The following is an 18,908-nucleotide window of genomic DNA, read 5'->3' as shown; positions in this document are numbered from 1 at the left end:
GAGGAAAATGTTTAGCACTGATTGCATTTATTAGAAAAGAGGAAAAGTGTCAAATCAATAATCTAAGCTCCCACTTTAAGAACCTAGAAAAAGAGGACCAATAAATCCAAAGCAAGCAGAGGGAAGGAAATAAAGAGCAGAAATCAATGAAATTGAAAACAACAAAAAAAATCAGTGAAACCAAGAGCTGTTTCTTTGAAAAGATAAGTAAAATTGACAGACCTCTAGCAAGACTGATAAAAAAAGAGAAAAGACACAAATTGCCTGTGTCAGGAATGAAGCAGAATATCACTGTAGGCCTTCCAGACCTCACAAGGGTAGTAAGGTAATCTGGTGAACAACTCTGCTCAAGTCAATTTGACAAACACAGATGAAATTGATCAAAAGACATACTACCATAACTCATTCCATATGAAATAGGTAATTTGAGTAGCGATATAACTTAGTATTAAGGAAACAGCGTTCATAATTTTTAAAACTCCCCCAAAAAGAATGGTTTCACTGGAGAATTCTACCTAGTGTTTAAAGAAGAATGAAAGGCAGTTTTACACAACATCTTCCAGAAAGTAGAAGAGGAGGGATATTACCAGGGGAGAAGCTGGGTAAACGGTATACGGCATCACTCTGTGTTATTACCAGGGGAGAAGCTGGGTAAACGGTATACGGCATCACTCTGTGTTATTACCAGGGGAGAAGCTGGGTAAACGGTATACGGGATCACTCTGTGTTATTTCTTACAACTGCATGTGAACCTACCATCATCTAAAAATAAACAGTTTAATTAAAAAAAAAAAAAAACAGAAAAAAGGTATTGTACAGAAGAACCAAACTAAGAATGGCAACAGACCTCCTTTTGGAAATAATATAAGCCCGAAGACAGTAGAGCAGTATCTGTAAATACTGAAAGAAAAACAAAAATCTTTGGCCGTTTGATTCCAGAGCCTGTACTCTTAATCACTTCTCTATGCTGCATCATAAAGATAGTGAAAGCAAAGATGGATGGAGCCATCAGAGATGCTACCTTTGCCTGTTGTGTGCTCTGGGGAACTAGAGTGGTGCTACATCCTTTGGAAAGATGATCAACAACTAGTCCTAGTCCCTCATCTGTTTCTGTTCATTTTCCTTTACTTCAATAGTTTTTTTGAAAATAAAATTGGTTAATATATCAGCTTTCTTGTCAAGTAAGCTTATATTCTAGAAGAGAATAAACTAAATACAGAGGTAACTGTAATACAGGGAGATTTGGATAAATATCATAAAAGGAAAATTCAAACAAAGCCTTTTGGAAATTGAGAGAAAGGATTGAGAGCACAACAAAGTAAGGATTTCAAGGAAGATGACGTGTGAATCTGATTGAGAATAGAAGAAAAGGGAAGAGCTGAGGATGAGTCCAAGATCTGTGCCCAGATGACTGGGACGAGAATGGTGTCATAGCAGTGATTGAAAATAAGCTCTTTGGTTTTGTGATGATTTTCTTGTCTGCTGGGTTCTCTAATGCATCCTTACTACCAAGAACAGTGCCAGGTACATAGTAAGTGCTCAATAAATATTTGTTGCATGAATGAGTAAATGAATAGAGAAATTAGAAGAAAGTGATCGCCACTTTTGGTAGGAATGATTTGATAGTGAGCTCTGGTTTGGGAGTTATACGTGTGGGATCTGATCTGGACTTTGCCCTTAGCTAGCTCAGTCCATAGCTTCAGCTACCACTTCAGCTATCACACGGACGCCTCTCAAAACTACTGGAGAAAGCAATAATGTAGGAAATATGGTGGTCAAGAACATTCGCTGTCTGACTTCATATATAAAATGAAGACTCCAAGAGAAATTATTGTTACTAAATGAAATTTTATGTGTATCGCACTTAGCACTTGATCCATGGTAAATACTCAGTCAAGGCCACCATTTTCTGAACCTGAGTTACACATTGACTCCTGACCTAGGTAAGCCACCACCCCTCTAAAATAGCACGTTAAAACTGTATTTGAGTTACTTCATGCAAAAGCTAAATGGTATCTTAAGGATCATCCAGCCAAAGCCCTTTATGTTAACTGATGCCAAAGTGAAAAAGTGACTTGCATAAAGTCACACAGCTAGCCAAAGGAAAAAGAATATGGGGGCGAAAAAAGGTAGTTAGGGACCAAACTCCAGGGGTAACGTTTATATGTAAAGGGTGAGAGGAAAAATAGGAGAGAGGCCCTCATTTGTTGGCCTTTGAGGACTTGACTCTGAATTCTACAGCTGCCTTCTAGGGTAAATTTTATTTGCTAGAAAAAAATGATATTTTCCTGCTGGATAGCTCTACCTATGTTTCCCATTGACATCTTTAATTCAGCATATCCAACACCAAATTGGAATCACTACATGTTAAAACTGAAAAGCATCTTAGAGGGCCTCCAGTCTAACTTCTCATTTTACAGATGAAGGAAACAAATTCTGCCCTGGGCTGGAGGTCTCACACACTGCAGGTTCATTTAAGCAATCTGAGCAGTTGTCTCATGGGCTACTTTTGCCTAGATTGCGGAGCATTTCATAAAGTCCTTTTGGTTTTGAGTGAGCCTTCTAAGCTCATCCTGGCTACAAACAACCCCTGGTGTTCAGAGCCCTGGTTTCTAACTTTTTTTTTTTAACAGCTGAATCCTTTCTTTTAGTTGAATCATCTCAAGAAAGCCCATATATATAGAAAGAGACTAAAAAGAGGAGCTGCTCTGACTAAAAAGGTTTGGGGGTGGTAGTGGGAGGGGATATGTAGCTGGGGAGACCGGGAAGGGGAAAGAATGAGTTTTACCTTGATTACTTGGCCCACTCATTCCCAGAGCTGAGGGGCCTCTGAAGGGCCTCAGAGTTTAGGAAGCAGTTTGGAACCCGCCGATTTGGAGGCCCACGGGATCCGGCCATGACAGTTAGCTTGAATGAGAAGACCACCGGTGTTTCCACTCAGCAAGTTCCCCAGCAACTTTTCCACATGCTCAAAGTAATGATTTTTAGTTCTTTCTTGAATCTAGGAATTAAGAACTAGGCTGTCATTACAACTAGGACTTTGATAAACTCTCAGCTATCATTTAAAAACTCTTACCAGTTACGTTTGTAGTTACTTACATGGACAAGCAGCTTTTTTGTGGATTAAGTTGCCTTGGAATAAAGTAACTTTGTTAGTGTAGCCCTAGCCCGGGAATCGCTGTCACATGAGGAAGAGCTGAGTGGTAATCAGCATATTGATCTTGTGTAAACACCTATAATGTTCTGATGAATTTTGAAATGCTTGACATGTTTTTAATAATTATTTTTATAGTATAATTTTGAATTTTAGTCAGCTACTGATGAAGCCCAGTGTTAGACACCGTGGGGAGATAGAAGGAAAATAGGACAAGCTCTTTGCCCTCACATCTGAGTCACGCTGAGTACGGAAGGAAGAACGTGATGTTTTAGACTTTTGTACTTCATTTAACCACATGAGCTTTCTTTTTCATATTGTGCAATTTTGAGTGTTAATTTACTGACTTGTAAAGCATGTTCATGGCTGCAAATTTGATTATTTAAGGTTGTGTGCTTTCTTTTAAATTATTATTAGATTGCGAGACTGGAGAAAGATAAAGAAGAACTGCATAATCAGCTGCTTAGTGTTGATCCCACAAGAGACAGCAAACGAATGGAGCAACTTGTTCGAGAAAAAGTCCATTTGTGTCAGAAATTAAAAGGTTTAGAGGCAGAAGTAGCAGAATTAAGGGCTGAAAAAGAGAATTCTGGTGCTCAGGTAGAAAATGTCCAAAGAATTCAGGTGCGGCAGTTGGCTGAGATGCAGGCAACAGTCAGATCCCTGGAGGTAAGGTTTTAATTGCTTACCGGTAGAGTATGGCATACTTTTTTTTAAGTGCAGTTGACAAGCCTTTGATTTTTAGAGCATAAATGTATGCTCACCAATCTAATGCTGACACATTTGTGGAATCCCAAGAGTATGTATTCTTTTTGTAAAGAAGAAAGCTATTGATTCATAAGCAATAGCTATGCTACCACAGTTACAAAGGGATTATTTTTGGGCAGTCAAGTCACCTTCCTGAAGTGATTTAACTCTTATAATGCCACAGAGGAGAATATGCAGAAGCCAAAAAAATTTGAGTTTTGAAGACTAAAATCACCTCAAACCAGAAAGAACAATTTCTTCCTAGATTTATGTTTCCTTACACTGTGATTTAAGGTCTTAAAATCATAAGTCCTGCTTAAGGAGAAATGCCATACTTCTGTATCTTTGACAGCTTCTTGCCAGAGTAACAAAAGTCAACTTGGCTACTAATGCATACAAACCTTTACTGAATTATTTCCCTGAGTTCATTAGAGAAAGAAAAGAGCTGGCAGAGCTAGGCTGGTACTCCTACAGGTATTCTCCTATGAAAATTCTTGGTTTTCCTTGTTGGAGGGGAAAAACTTTGTTTATCCTCTTAGGTTCAGTGCTTGGGAGTTGTGAATTAAACTGACAACAGACAGATTCACAAGAGAAAAAACATTTTTATTTATGTATATACGTAGGAGTTCACAGGAAAATGTGACTCAGAGGCAGTTAGAATTTGGGGCTCATATACCATCTTAATAGGGAAAGGAGGGAGGGAGAAAGAGCACTTATAGGACAACAAATGACTTTTAGGAAAGATAAATGGATTCTTAGAAAAATAGATGGGAGATATGACAGTTTTGTGACAATGTCTGTGTAACCTGATTTCTTAACCTCATGCTGACTTCTTGTCTCTGTGATAGGAGTAAGTGTTCCCTGGTTACAAAGCCTCTGGAGAGGGGATTTATGCCAGTTAAATGCTTTTTTGGAGGCTCTGCTTTTAGGCAGAAAAGAAGAGTTCAGGGAAAAACCTTTCCTGTGTCTGTTCATTCTCAAATGCCTTCAGCTCAAAATAAGTTTTATGCTGTGGTGGCGTATTCTGGACCCTTTGCCATCTTATTCAGATATGCTTACTTCTCCTATTTCTTAGTGTCTAATATGTAGCAAATAGACTAGTTTAATTGTTTTGATTTATTTTGAGCAATCCAAAGTGTTTTGTTTGTTTAGTTTTCAGGATAGTTGTGAAATTATTTGAGTTGGAGGAAAGTTAGTGGTACTAGAAACTAGTACCTAGTTTGTAATTAAAATCCAATATCCAAATCCAAAATCGTAATTTTTTCCCCAGCCAGCTGGTACAAGGAGTACATTGGTATGTTTTGAAGAGTAGAAATCACCTTTTTATTTTTTGGATGAAGCTTCTGACAGTATCGACTGGTTTCCTGAACTGAAGTCAGTATCACTGGACCTTGAGGACGTGAGGCAGTTCACAATGAGACTGTTTATGTTGCCATCCTTCCATCCTTAGTGTATTTACACAGTGACAGAATAAGTGGGATTAGTGCAGTTGACTATAGTGTATGGTCTCAGCGGGAAACTTTTCATTGAGGTCATTTAGAGGGATTATTTTCAGGACGAGTTAAATGATGACGAAAGGTGGGATGTGACATTTTCAGAAGAGCTTATATTTAGTTTTATCATTTGTCAGATGAAGTGAAAATAAGCACATGACAACAGTATTTCTTTCTTCTTTGATTTTTTTTTGGTTATCGTTGTGCCCAGAGTATCATTCTATATTTGAGGAAAATGGTTTTATTCTAATTATTTGTTGAAATATGCTCCTTATCATGTTTAAGTTATATAAGAAATGAGATGTTACAAAACTGAAGCTTATCCATTAAATGCCAAACATTTTCATTTTAACTATTTTGAATAGAAACATTTTTTAAAAGCATTTAGTTTTCCCTCCCTAAGTACAGAATACTATAAGTATTACCAACTAGAAATTTTCTTGACAACTTACAGACTTCATAAAGAATCTTTATTATGTGATGAGTTCAAGAGCTATTGAGCTCCTTGCCCATACTTCCAAAGGCTCCAGATTAGTTGAGGATTTTGAATTCTTACATGTCTTGGTTGTTGTTGTTTTTTAATCTCTATTGATTTTAGATGTTTAGTTCTTACTACAAATGAGTTTTCTCTTCTACCTTCTAATATGCTTTTCCATATCTGCTGTGGACTTGAAATGCCCAAAAATGTTTGCTCAGATTATGTCAACAATAAGAGTAAAAGGTATCAAGTGAGTGCGTTAGGTTCTCTCATGAGAAGAGTGTTAGAGTTTTATTTTCTTGGTGGCTGTTGATAGGTTGTTTGTCCAGATACCTTTGTTGCGTATTTCCTGGAGCAAATATTTGTCCTCTGAATTCTACCAATTACTTTGAGAAAACTCTTGTTACTTTGGTACATGTTAATATTGGCAAGGTTTTGAATAATTTTGCGTAGTATGATTATACATATATTTTAAATAGTGCTTATTTTACTTTGCATAATTGTGAAAAGTTATGAACAAATTTTAAAATATTTTGTTTTGATAAAAGGCTGAAAAACAGTCAGCTAAACTACAGGCTGAACGCTTGGAAAAAGAGCTACAATCAAGCAGTGAACAAAATACTGTTTTAATCAGTAAATTGCATAAAGCTGAACGGGAAATAAATACATTGACCAGTAAAGTAAGTCACTTTATGTTTCTGCTGCTTTCTTTAGAGTGCTTGAAATTGTATAATGACAAATTTTGTGCTTAAATAGTTTAGTTCTCTATATTGAAATCTTTTTTTATCCTGTCATTCTACCTTCCAGATACATGCAGAATCTGACCAATTCTTACCACCCAGTCCACTGTGACCACTCTATTCCAAGACAAGATCTCTCTAGGCTCTATTTTTACAATAGCCTCCTAAATGGTCTCTACTCTCTACTCATTCAGAACTTTGTGTGATCTGGCCCCTGCAGTCTTTCCACAGCCTCGCAGTTCATTTTCCCTCCTGTTCACTTTGCTCCAGCCTCACTGGCTTTCTCACTTTTCTTTGAGCAAGCTTATTTCTACCTCAGGGCCTTTGCATTTGCCCTCCTGGCATGCTCTTCCCTCACATATCTACATAGCTTGCTTTCTCACCTCTTTCATGTGTCACCTTATCAGAAAGGCCTTCCTTGTCTTAACTTTGTAAAATGCCATCTTCCCTCTTCCTCTGCCTTACTGTCTATCTTCCTTACCTGCTTTATTTTTCTTCATAGCTTTTAACACCATCTGATATATTCATTTATTTTTTGTCTCTCTTTTTCTTTGCCTCCCCCTTTCCCTCAACCAAATATAAGCTCCAAGAGAGGAGAGACATTGCTTTTTATTAATATTAGCAGCATGATCTGCATCTATGATATTTTTAAAAGAATATAATGGTTTGACCATCTTTTATATACAGAGTTTTTCAGGAACTTACAGGTTTTTTCCCCCTCAAGTGCAGTGTATATAAAGAATCCAATAATCAGAAAGAGGATAACATGATGAAAGTATTTTGTAAAATACTGTAGTGAATAAGAATATCAGCTCTGGAGTCAGACAGACTGGATTCATATTCTGTTTCTTCCCCTTTCTAGCTGTGTGACCCTGGACAATTTACTTTCTCTCTGAATACTTTAGTTTTTTTCATTATAAGATGAGACTTATACCTACCTTATAGAGTATGGCAAAGATTAAGATATTATGCACAAAGCACTTAGCATAAGGTCTAATATATAATCACCCAAATATTAGCTATTATTATTAGTAGTACTTGGGGCATCTCTGAGGACTTAGAAATAAGACTGGTTTCTGAATCAGTGAAATCATGTATTTTTTATCAGAGCAGAGTTACAAAAAATCACCTTAAAAAACAAAATGGCTCCCAGACCAGAAGAAATGTACAGTAGCCTGGTAGAAATATATGAACTTATCTAAAGGAGTAAGTATTCATCATAAATTCCTTGACCAAGAAATTAACTTGAGAAGCCTCAGGCAGTGTTTATGACAGATGGAAGAGAGCATTTTGGTCATCAGAATGCTAGTATTCCGGTGCCATTGATGAGATCATTCTTACTGTGGAAAGGAATACACTAATCTGCTTTAATCTGTGGCCACGAAGCAGTCAGTTCATCTCCTTCCATTTGTTCTGATTTGATGATCACCAAGCAGCTTTCTGTTTTTTGACTTACTATGTAACTTTCTCTCTAGGGAGAGAATGTGCTAGCTCTTCAGAGTATTCTAGTTTCCGTTATAGTTTTTTCTTGTAATTAATAAACTGACCTTCTGATTTTATAGATCACTCTTTGTCAACTTTATTAATGTGAGTCTTCTTTAAGTGTGGTGACAGAATTGGATTTCTGTGCCTGAAGGGCCAAACCATAATGTTTAGATGTATTGGATGCCACCCTTGGGAGATAGTCTACCCAGTTGTTTTCATGGCAAACACATACTCTTTTACATTTGCAGATTATATACCTAGGGACATTTAAAATTTTTGTTTGATTTTCTATTCTTTACAGTTTACAAAGTGGTTTTGTAGCCAATGTGTCATTTAATTCATTAGACATGGCTGACACTGGAAAGAATAAGTGAAAATTAGCCAATAAGATTTTTAATTGTTAAATATTTTAATTCAAGTATAGTTTTCTAATCTAGCTTACAGACTGAGATTCAGAAATTTTTTAGAAATTCTAGAATATTTAGAAATTAAAAACTGTCATTTTGGAGAAGATAGTGAAGTCAACGGAAAAGTTCAAGGGCTTCAAATCAGATGGATCTATCTTTTAATCCTGACTCATCTCACTCACCACCTATGTGACTTCTGATCTGCTTAACTTTTAAATGGGGATAGTACCTATCTCTTAGAGGGTTTTTGTAAGATTAAAGATGGCACTGAACACAAAAAATAGTAGGCAGTGATGAAAATGACAATGGCAACAATTATACACTAGTGATATCCTTGAATGAGAAAATGATGTAACATGCAGAACCTCAAGCTCATTGTCTAGTTCTTTCCTCATTGTGTCAATAACTGTGGGTATAACTTCAGGCAAGTTACTTAATAGCACTGGGATCCAATTTCCTCATAAATGAGGCATTGTTCTAGCTGATCCCTAAGAACACTTCCAGCCTCCTAAGATTGTATAAGTCCTGCTGGAAAAATAAATAAATAATTTGATTGCTTCCTGACTAACTGTAAATAGATTATTTATACATTCAGTAGATACATATTGAGTGCCTACAATGATAGACTACACAAAGAAGTAAAGTTAGGATACAGGGAATTCTCTCATGCTTTTCTTCCAGTTCTGGTATAAATTATTTTCAATTTTGTAAAAAATTATTGAGTACTTAGTATTTTCGAAACACTGTTCTGGACCTGAGTAGTTGAGTTAGAGTGGAATAGCTTGGATAACCTGAACCATAGATAGAGCAACAGGACATTGGCTAGGCTGGCTTCTGCGGTGGCTTCTCACTCTCTTGGGGACCACCGAATACTTTTCCTGCAGCACATTTTCCCTGAGCTCATTTGTGTCCTGACTCTGATTTCTCTTTTTCTGTACGTACCCTTCTGTATTGCTCTTTCCTTTTAGAGTTAACACATAGAAGATTTTTCCTACTCTGCTGAAGGAAGAGCATTTTAGTATAGTATTATTTATTTCTTTGCTTATTAACACACTTTGCTAAGAGTTGCCTGTCTTTTTAAAGGTACACTTGCATTATTTTGCATATAAATGGCATATTAAAAACCACCCTTCAACTTTAGACAAACCAAGTTTTCATTTGAAATCTTGCATGTAAAAAGATTTCATTGGAAGGATAAATTTTAAAATAATATTTCAAACATGATTGTCACAGTTTTCTTTGCAACTTGAAATTTTCATCAACATTTTGCAATTCCAGCAAATGGTTGTTTGCAATGCAAAGGGACACCTGGGGTGCATTTGTCTAAGTTATTCAAATTTGTGAATGTTTGTTAGATTTTTGAACAGAGTTATGTCAGTGTGACTACCTCTGTCTTGGGTTAAAAAGTATTACCAAAGATGGCCTGAAACTGGTAACGTTAAAGATATTTCACATTCATAGAGATAAATTCTTCTAGTTACCTCATAAAGTATTTGATCCTTAGAACTCCAATAAAATATACAGTTTTAAAGTAGTCATCCCACAGAATTATTCTTATTGGCTGGGTTAATAAGGTCATTCCATCTCAGACCTTGGAAAAGATCAAATTTAAGTACTATCTCTTTGGATTTTGCATCAAGAGCTTCTTGAGTAATACATTTTTTTCAACTATGTTTGTATTTCTTGCTTACATATTTGTTTTCTTGCATGTCTCTGTGTGTGTATGTGTAATTTACAGATTCTGAACCCCTGTAAAATGCCTACTGTTGCCCTTTTTACATTTCTTAAAGTTTTGTTGGTAGTACTATGCAGTGATCTCTGAATACTTGCTTCTATTGTGTCAAAAGTGTAAAACAAATTCACAACATAAAGGCCAGAATCTACGTAGAAAATACTGTGGGGGAAAAATAAAACTGGATAGGTTGGCCCCTGGAAGCTTCAGAAGACTGTGAATCTGTGAATCTCTTGAAATTACATGCATCATTTTAACATTCTGTTTAGGAAAAGATCCCTGAGATCCCTAGTTTTCCTAGGAGTCTTGAGGCCTGATCACAAAGAAGGTTAAGAACCAGGGATCTAGAGGCAGGTAGAAACTTGATTATGACTATTTGGGATTTGGTTCAAATTATTCATAGAAAACACTACTATTTGTCATATCTAAGTAATAAATATGTAAGTTTTTCATTTTTAATAAGGAAAATAATTCTTTTAAATATATTTTTAGGAAGCTAACGATTAGTATAAGTGCATTCATTATTTTAGGATTATGGAAGTGTGGCACTGAAGAAAAACTTAAACTCATCTAGGTCCATAGATGAGTAAATTTGAATGCAGAGAGGACAGGTACCTTGCTTGGGCATATACCACTAGTTTAATAATAAAAATACGTCTGAAGACAGACTTCACGCATTTGACTTCCTATCCAGTATTCTTTAAGTTTCAATAATTATTAGTTTAGTTGAAAAATGTTTTCTCATTTCAGTAAATCTCAGGGTGCAATGAATTAAGAAATAGGTTTTTATGTATTTTGTAGTTCTTCTTGTTGAAATGAATCAAGATTCTACAAAATAAGATGGCTCTAATTTTCCACCTTGTATTTAAAGTAGCTGCAACATGGTTTGTTAATGAACTGCTTTGTCATTCTTAACCTTTTACTGTTAGTATATAATAGCAGGTTATAACTGCATTTGTCATAGAAATTGGATTTTCATTGTAGTTGTATTTCTTCAAAATTTTAAAGCATTTATAGTTTAAATTCTGTCTGTTGGTGAAATTATAATGTAGTAAAACCCAACTACAGAAAGTTTATTAAAAATAAATACAATTTCTTAGCTGCTTTCATGTAGTTAAACATTGTTCTATGAGACTTGCTTTCATAGAAAAGAACTTCAGAATGATTTAAAAATACAAAACTGATGTCAGCACAAGTTATTAATTTTATGTAGTGTCATTTAAAAATCTACAAGTTAATTTGGAGGGATGCGCCTTTGTGTGGTTAGCAGTACGGAGGCAGCACAGTACTTGCTTTTCTATTTGCTTCCTTTAAGCGAGGATTTTGCCCTACACCATTCCTTGCATCGTTTTGAAGACCTTTCATGGATGGAGTCTCTTCAGTGAGACACTTCTGTTTCTCATCCTTGCTCTCTTTGGCTCTTGGACCTCTTCCTGATTTGTTTCTAATTCCCATATCCAGTTTTTATAGATTTTTATTGCACTCAAGTAAATTATCCTTTATCCTCCTGTTCCCACAATCTCACATTTTACATGTTTGGGTTATATCTATTTGTGGTTTTCTACTATGATTTCCTGGTTATATATATTAGTATAGTAATATGTTGGAATGCAGGGTTAGCTAACCTATTGTCTGTATTAGTGAAATCCTCATTATAGTACTGTACTTAACTTTAGAAGCACCTTATCAAAGGGAAGGGATATGGAAAATGTGAGAGATTGGTACAGATGGTTGGAGAGACAAAGCTTTCTTGTTTGCTGCTGTATCCCCAGTTCCTAAAGCAGTGCTAGGGCACATAATAGATGCTCAATAAATATTTATTGACTGAATGAAGGAATACTACTTATGAACTAGAATTATTCAACTTTCAAAAAGGATGCCTTTGGGAAAACTAAAGTTGATATGTGATGGATTAATTATATGGAAAATATTGACAATTGTTTACATTCACTTTGGGCTTTAAAAATTTGATTTATATATATGTTTTATTCTTGTTCCTCCCACTGCCACCCATACACACACATTATTTAGTCACCAAATTCAATTAATTCTTCCTTCTTGCCCCCTTTGTCAATCCTTTGCCTCATAATTGGTTTCTTTACTTTCAGTTTCTTAATCCAACACATTTGCAATGAGAATTAACATTTGTTTCAGAAACAATAGCTTCTTTTGTTTCAGAAACAACACCTTCAATAGCTAACAGTGTGCACAGCCCTTTTGTATGGCATATAAAGTTTGGATTTCACACCTTCTGTTCTACCTATAACACATTGCTTGTTTTCTGAGTAGACTGTGATGTTGTAAGCGTATAACATTTTGCGTGCTGTTACTTATACCTAGAATGCCTTCTTATCACCACTTTTTTTAAAAGAGCGTTTTAGTTTTTTTTCTGAAGATGTGTCAGTCATTGACTGTTGGATTTTAGGTACTGGTAGTTAAGTCTTTAAGGCGAGATTAAGCCAGATTACCCCATCCAGATATTTGTAAAGAAATGACTCAATTCTATTTGGAAAAGACTGTTTTCTTGGTGCCAAGTACTGTTACAGGCACTGAAGCACCTTCCCTCCTAGAAGTCACTTACCCTCTGTACTCTGCTACCAAAACGTTTTCTCATTTCTACTAAGGTTTTTGGGGAAGCGCTTAATGGCAAGAAAATGACCAATAGTAATTTTAATTTCTAATTATCAACAGGTAAAAGAACTTAAACATTCAAACAAACTAGAAATAACAGACATCAAATTGGAGGCAGCAAGAGCTAAGAGTGAGCTAGAAAGAGAAAGGAATAAGATTCAAAGTGAACTGGATGGTAATATATGATTTCCCATGCTTTTTACTATTATTTTCACATATAAACTCAAATTATTAAAATAGGTCAGACTGAATTTTTGTTTCCAGATTTTCAGCTTAATTGAATTTTAATCTTAGAGCACATATGGGTTGTTTTTGTTTATGTGTTGAACATTCTGTGATCTAACATGTTAAAAAAATCAATCATGTTTATATCATAGTTATTTGATTAAGACATAAATTAAGTGAAACTTTACAAAAGGAATTCATACTTCTTGGGTTTATAATTTTAAATCTATTTAGATGATGTGATTATTAGTTCCAGGCAATTTTAAGTCTAAAGAATGTGGGGAACATAGGTGGGTTTCAGGCCAAATTTTTAAGTTTTTAAGATTGTTTATATAGACCCTAGGCCAGTTATTGAACATGATTCAGTCTAGGCTTATTTTTAAGCTCCAGTTTAGTCTTAGAATATCCCTGTCATCAAGATTCCTCAGAAATTATATTATTTCTGACTTTTATAAGTGCTTAAATAAGCTGCTTTAGGGTTATAAGTGTCCTTGATTTGGTCTAGTTGAACTGGCCTCTGTAGTTTCAGACAGAGCTTATGATGAATGATTGTCTTCATTATTAATTTCTACTTGATATTTACTGATGGATTTCTGTAGAGTTAGGGAGTAAATTTTTTTAGGAACTTAGTGGTTGAGATCCAGCTCTGCATTCTTTTTTAACTTTGAGTTAGATATGAATTTGTTTTAGTCACTGCATCTCCAAAACACTTGCCATCTCATTACGAGGAAGATTTGTGAATTCATTGGACAAACTTGAAAGTTTCCAATTTATATTTCTACTAGAAATTGGACAGTTCTGCTAGAATGATAGGTTTTGAAGGGTTCTATGATTTGTTCACTCTGCTTCCAGCCAGCTTTATGATGATGCTGTCTGCAGGGGGCTTAGGTTACGGAACCCTTTTAGAGGTGAAGTATTTAAACCTCTTTGGATATCATCCAGGTTGATGTTTTCAGCTCTCAACATGAAAGTTTTTGTGTGTGTATGCTAAATAAAATAATGAAAGAAAAATTAACTCTTTAATTTCAGTCTGTTTTGTTCTTAAGAAAAATTTATCAGTAGTGTAAAGATCTTTGAGAATATATACCCAGAGAGACTTACTTTCTACCCTTTTAATTGTCTTGCCAGCTTATGAATGCTTGCTGTTAATTGTGGTTTTTCATCTTGGTAACATTGAATATAGTACATTTTTCTCCTTAAAAAACTTACTAGGATTACAGTCAGACAATGAAATTCTCAAATCAGCTGTTGAACACCACAAAACGCTCTTAGTAGAAAAGGATCGTGAATTAATACGTAAAGTACAAGCTGCCAAGGAAGAAGGTTATCAAAAACTTGTGGTATTACAAGATGAAAAGTAAGTACTTAATTGCTTTATTTTCTGTTAAATCTCCTCACAAATGGAAATATTTTGCTGTCATATCATCCTTATCGTAGTTCTTATAATGTAATTATTGTCTCTCTTGTTTTAGGCTAGAACTTGAGAACAGATTAGCGGATTTAGAGAAAATGAAAGTGGAACATGATGTCTGGAGGCAATCTGAAAAGGATCAGTGTGAACAGAAATTGCGGGCTTCACAGATGGCAGAAGAGTCGGCCAGAAGGGAACTTCAGAGTATTAGGTTATATATGCATATATATATTTTTTATACTTTTCATTTTGAAATAATTTCAGAGATAACGAAAGAGTGTAAAAGTAGTACAAAGAATTCCTGTATAATTTTCACCCAGATCTCCGAATATTAACATCTTACATAACCATGTTACAATAATCAAAACTAAGGAATTAACGTTAATATAATCAGGCAATCAAATATTTACTATTATCAAGCCTGTAGTCTTTAATCATATCTTACCAGCTGTCCCACTGATGTCCTTTTTGTGGTCCAAGATCCAATCCAGAATCACACATTGTCTTTACTTAGTCTCCTGTAATCTTGGGCATATTAATACTTCTCAAGAGTTCTGGCCAGTTATTTTGTAGATTATCCCTCAATTTGAGTTTATCTTATATTCTTTATGATTAAATTCAGGTTATTCGTTTTTAGCAAAAATAACACCAAAGTCAAAGTCACGTGTCCTCAGTGCATCATATCAGAAGGTACATAATTTGTGCCTTTACTGGTGATGTTAACTTTGATCACTTGGTTAAGGTAGTATCTGCCAGATTTTTTCATTATAAGATGACTTTTTTTTCCTCTTTGTAATATATAATTATCTTATGGGGAGATACTTTGAGACTATGTTAATATTCTTAGATTTTCTCATCATATATTCTTCCACTAATTTAGCATCTGTTGGCCAAATCTGAGACAATTTGAGCAACAAAACAAATTACAATAAAGGATTAAAACCCATAGAATAAGAATCCATGTATCCAAATTTATATAATATTAAATATTTAGAGAGAGGGGAAAGCTCTTTTCGGGAGAATTCCAACTAATAAATGTAGAAGGAATGATGGAAATAGGAAAACATCACTTGACAAACAGTAATAATTTAGGCATGATATTGAAAATTTTCAAAAGTTTTTCAGCATCTCTGGAGACAATCATGATTTTTCCTCCCTTAGCACTGTTACTATAGTATATTAATGGATTCCCTAATCTTGAACCAACCTTAATATCTGGAATAATTATCTGTGTCTTCTGTGGAAATCAGCCTGTTTAAGCTCTCCATCTTTATTGGGATCAATTTTGATAATCTGTTTTCATAAGAAATTATTCATTGCATCTGTGTTTTCAAATTTATTTGCATAGAGGTCTGCAAAGTATTTTATTTTTTAATTTCTTCTCTTTCAATGCTTACTTTCCCTTGGTCCTTTCTTATTTTGTATACGTACTTTCTTCCTCTCTTTCTTAATCAAGCCAGCGAGTGCTTTGTTTATTTTATGTTTTATTGTGGTAAAATATACATAGCAAAATTTACTATTTTAATCATTTTTAAGCATACAGTTCAGTGTTTTTTAAAAATTTTATTTATTTATTTATTTATCTATTTATTTATTTATTTATTTATTTTGGTGAGGAAGATTGACCCTAAGCTAACATCTGTGCCAGTCTTCCTCTGTTTTGAGGAGCATGGCTTGATGAGCAGTGTGTAGGTCCACATCTGGGATCTGAACCTGTGAACCCCAGGCTGCAGAAGCGGAGCGTGCACACTTAACCACTACACCACTGGGTTGGCCTCCAGTGGGTTTTTTGTTGTTGTTGTTGTTTTAAAGATTTTATTTTATTCCTTTTTCTCCCCAAAGCCCCCCAGTACATAGCTGTATATTCTCAGTTGTGGGTCCTTCTAGTTGTGGCATGTGGGATGCCACCCAGCATGGCTTGATGAGTGGTACCATGTCTGTGCCAAGGATCTGAACTGGCAAAACCCTGGGCCACCGCAGCAGAGCATGCGAACTTAACCACTCAGCCATGGGGTTGGCTCCCTCCACTGTTTTTTTAAAACTAGGATTTTGATTTGTTGAATCAACTGTTTTTTATTTTCTACCTCATTAATTTCTGCTTTCATCTTGACAACTTCGTGTTTTTTGCCACTAAAAAGTTTCTGTAGTTTTATTAACGTTCAAGGCACATAAATTAAAATTCACCCTTTAAATAATGTACAATTTGATGAATTTTTTGTAATTGTGTGCAGTTGTGTAATCATCACAATAAAAGCATAGAAAGTTCCATCACCCTAAAGATTTCCTCATGTGTCCTTGTGCTTGTCCTCCCCGATCCCCAGTCTTAGGCAGTGCCTGATTTTTCCATATGTTGTTGCATATATCAGTAGTTCATTCCTATTTATTGTTGATTAGGATTCCATTGTATGAATATAACATGATTTGTTTATCCATTCTTCTTTTTATGACCAAATATTTGGGTTGTTAGTAGTTTGGAGCTATTATGAATAATGCTGTTATGAACATTCATGTACAAGTCTTTGTGTGAACATATGTTTTTATTTCTCTTGGTTAAATAAGAATGAGAATGCGGAGTCATATGTACATGTATATTTAATTTTATAACATATAACAATACTGTTTTCCAAAGTAGTTGTACTGCTTTTCATTCCCAGTGGCAATGTATGAAAGTTCCACTTGTTTCACACGTTTAGTGACACTTGTTATTATCAGGCTAAGTTAATAATTCTAGCAGATGTATAGTAATATGTTACTGTGGTCTTAATTTGGTTTTCCCTGATGGCTGGCTAGTGATGTTTAGCATCTTTTAATGTGCTAATACGCGACTTCACTTCTGTGAAGTGTCTGTTGAAATATTTTGCCCATTTTTAAAATTGGGAAGTTACCTACTTATTGAGTTGTAACAGCTCTTTATGTATTCTGCATTCAAGCCCTGTGTCAGATACATGTTTTACAAATATTTTTTCCCAGTCTGTGGCTTGCTTGCTTTTTTAATTGTGTCTGTCAAAAGCAGAATTGTTTATTTTGATGAAATATTTTGTCAGTTTCTTTTCTAGTGTGTGCTTTTTGTATTCTGTTTAGGAAATCTCTGCTTAATCCTGTGTCACAAAGAATTCTCTTATGTTTTCTTATAAAAGATTAATATTTTGGTTTTTACGTTTAGGTTTTATGGTCCAATTCATGTTAATTTTTACATGGTGTGAGGCGATGGTAGGCATTCATTTTTTATTTCTATATAGGTATCCAGTTCTTCCAGAACCATTTGTTGAAGACTGTCTTTTCCCCCACTGAATTATTTTGGTACCTTTGTTGAAAATCAGTTGACCATATAAGTGTGTGTCTGTTTTTAAACTTGGTTATTTCGTTGATCTGTATGTCTGTCTTGACTACTGTAGCTTTATGTTAAGTTTGATTCAGGTAATAACAAGTCCTCTACCTTGTTCTTTTTTGTCCAGATTGTTTTGGCTCTTCTGAGTCCTGTGCCTGTCTACATCAATTTTAAAACATCAATTTTAAAATCAGCTTGTCAACCTTTTCCAAAAAGCCTTGTTAAGATTTTAATTGAGATTACGTTGAATCTGTAGCTCAGTTTGAGGAGAGTTGTCATTTCAACAATGTTAAGTCTATCCAATCCATGAACATGGCCTATCTCTCCGTTTATTTAGGTCATCTTTAATTCTTATCATCAGAGTTTTGGTCATTTTCCTTGTATATGTCATGCTCATCTTGTGTTACATTTTATTCCTAAGCATTTTTATGTGATTATAAATAGAGTTTTTTCTTTTAAATTTTGCTAATTATTTATTGCTAGCATACAGAAGTACAGTTAGTTAACTTTTATGTATTGACCTTGAATCCTATGACCTTGCTAATGTCATGTATTTTCTACTAGGTGCTTTGTGGATTCTTAAGTTTTCTAAGATCATGTTATATACTTTGTGCTTTCTTTTATTTACTTTGTTCATTTTTTGGTTATTTTTTGAGTTGGGAATTTAATTCAACTAATGTTAATTCTTTCATTTTTATTGGTAAAAGTGTCTGGTGCTGTGAATTTTCTTATCACTGCTTTCACTGTATCCTATAGACTATATATAATGTTTTAATTAAGTTATTTTTTTAGAAATTCTCTAATTTCAATTTGTATTTTTCTTTTCACCCAAGAGTTGTTTAATAGAAGATGTATTAATAGGAGGTGTAGTTGTTTAATAGAAAGTGAAACTAATAGTTTGCTAGGGCTGCCATAACAAAATACCAAAGATGGGGTGGTTTCAACAGCAGAAATGTATTTTATTACAGTCTGGAGGATAGAAATCTGAGATCTCAAAGTAGTGGCAGATTTGGTTTCTCCTGAGGCCTCTCTCTTTGGCTAGCAGATGGTTGCCTTCTTGCTGCATCCTCACATGGC

The 18,908-nt window shown here is 34.8% G+C and overlaps 1 protein-coding gene across 1 annotated transcript in view; it reads left to right on the top strand.

Annotated features, from left to right (window-relative positions):
• Positions 1 to 18,908, top strand: part of CEP83 (centrosomal protein 83) — a 108,050-nt gene that overhangs the window by 58,937 nt on the left and 30,205 nt on the right. The window contains exons 6-10 of the mRNA XM_070507059.1: positions 3,572 to 3,823; positions 6,421 to 6,552; positions 12,928 to 13,042; positions 14,305 to 14,449; positions 14,565 to 14,714. Of these exons, the coding sequence (XP_070363160.1) occupies positions 3,572 to 3,823; positions 6,421 to 6,552; positions 12,928 to 13,042; positions 14,305 to 14,449; positions 14,565 to 14,714 (794 nt within the window). The remainder of the gene's footprint in view (positions 1 to 3,571; positions 3,824 to 6,420; positions 6,553 to 12,927; positions 13,043 to 14,304; positions 14,450 to 14,564; positions 14,715 to 18,908) is intronic.

Source organism: Equus asinus, chromosome 4, assembly GCF_041296235.1.
Source record: "Equus asinus isolate D_3611 breed Donkey chromosome 4, EquAss-T2T_v2, whole genome shotgun sequence".
NCBI classification, from domain to species: Eukaryota; Metazoa; Chordata; class Mammalia; order Perissodactyla; family Equidae; genus Equus; species Equus asinus.
Note: the sequence above shows the minus strand (reverse complement) of the source record. Positions and strands in the feature narration are given on the sequence as shown.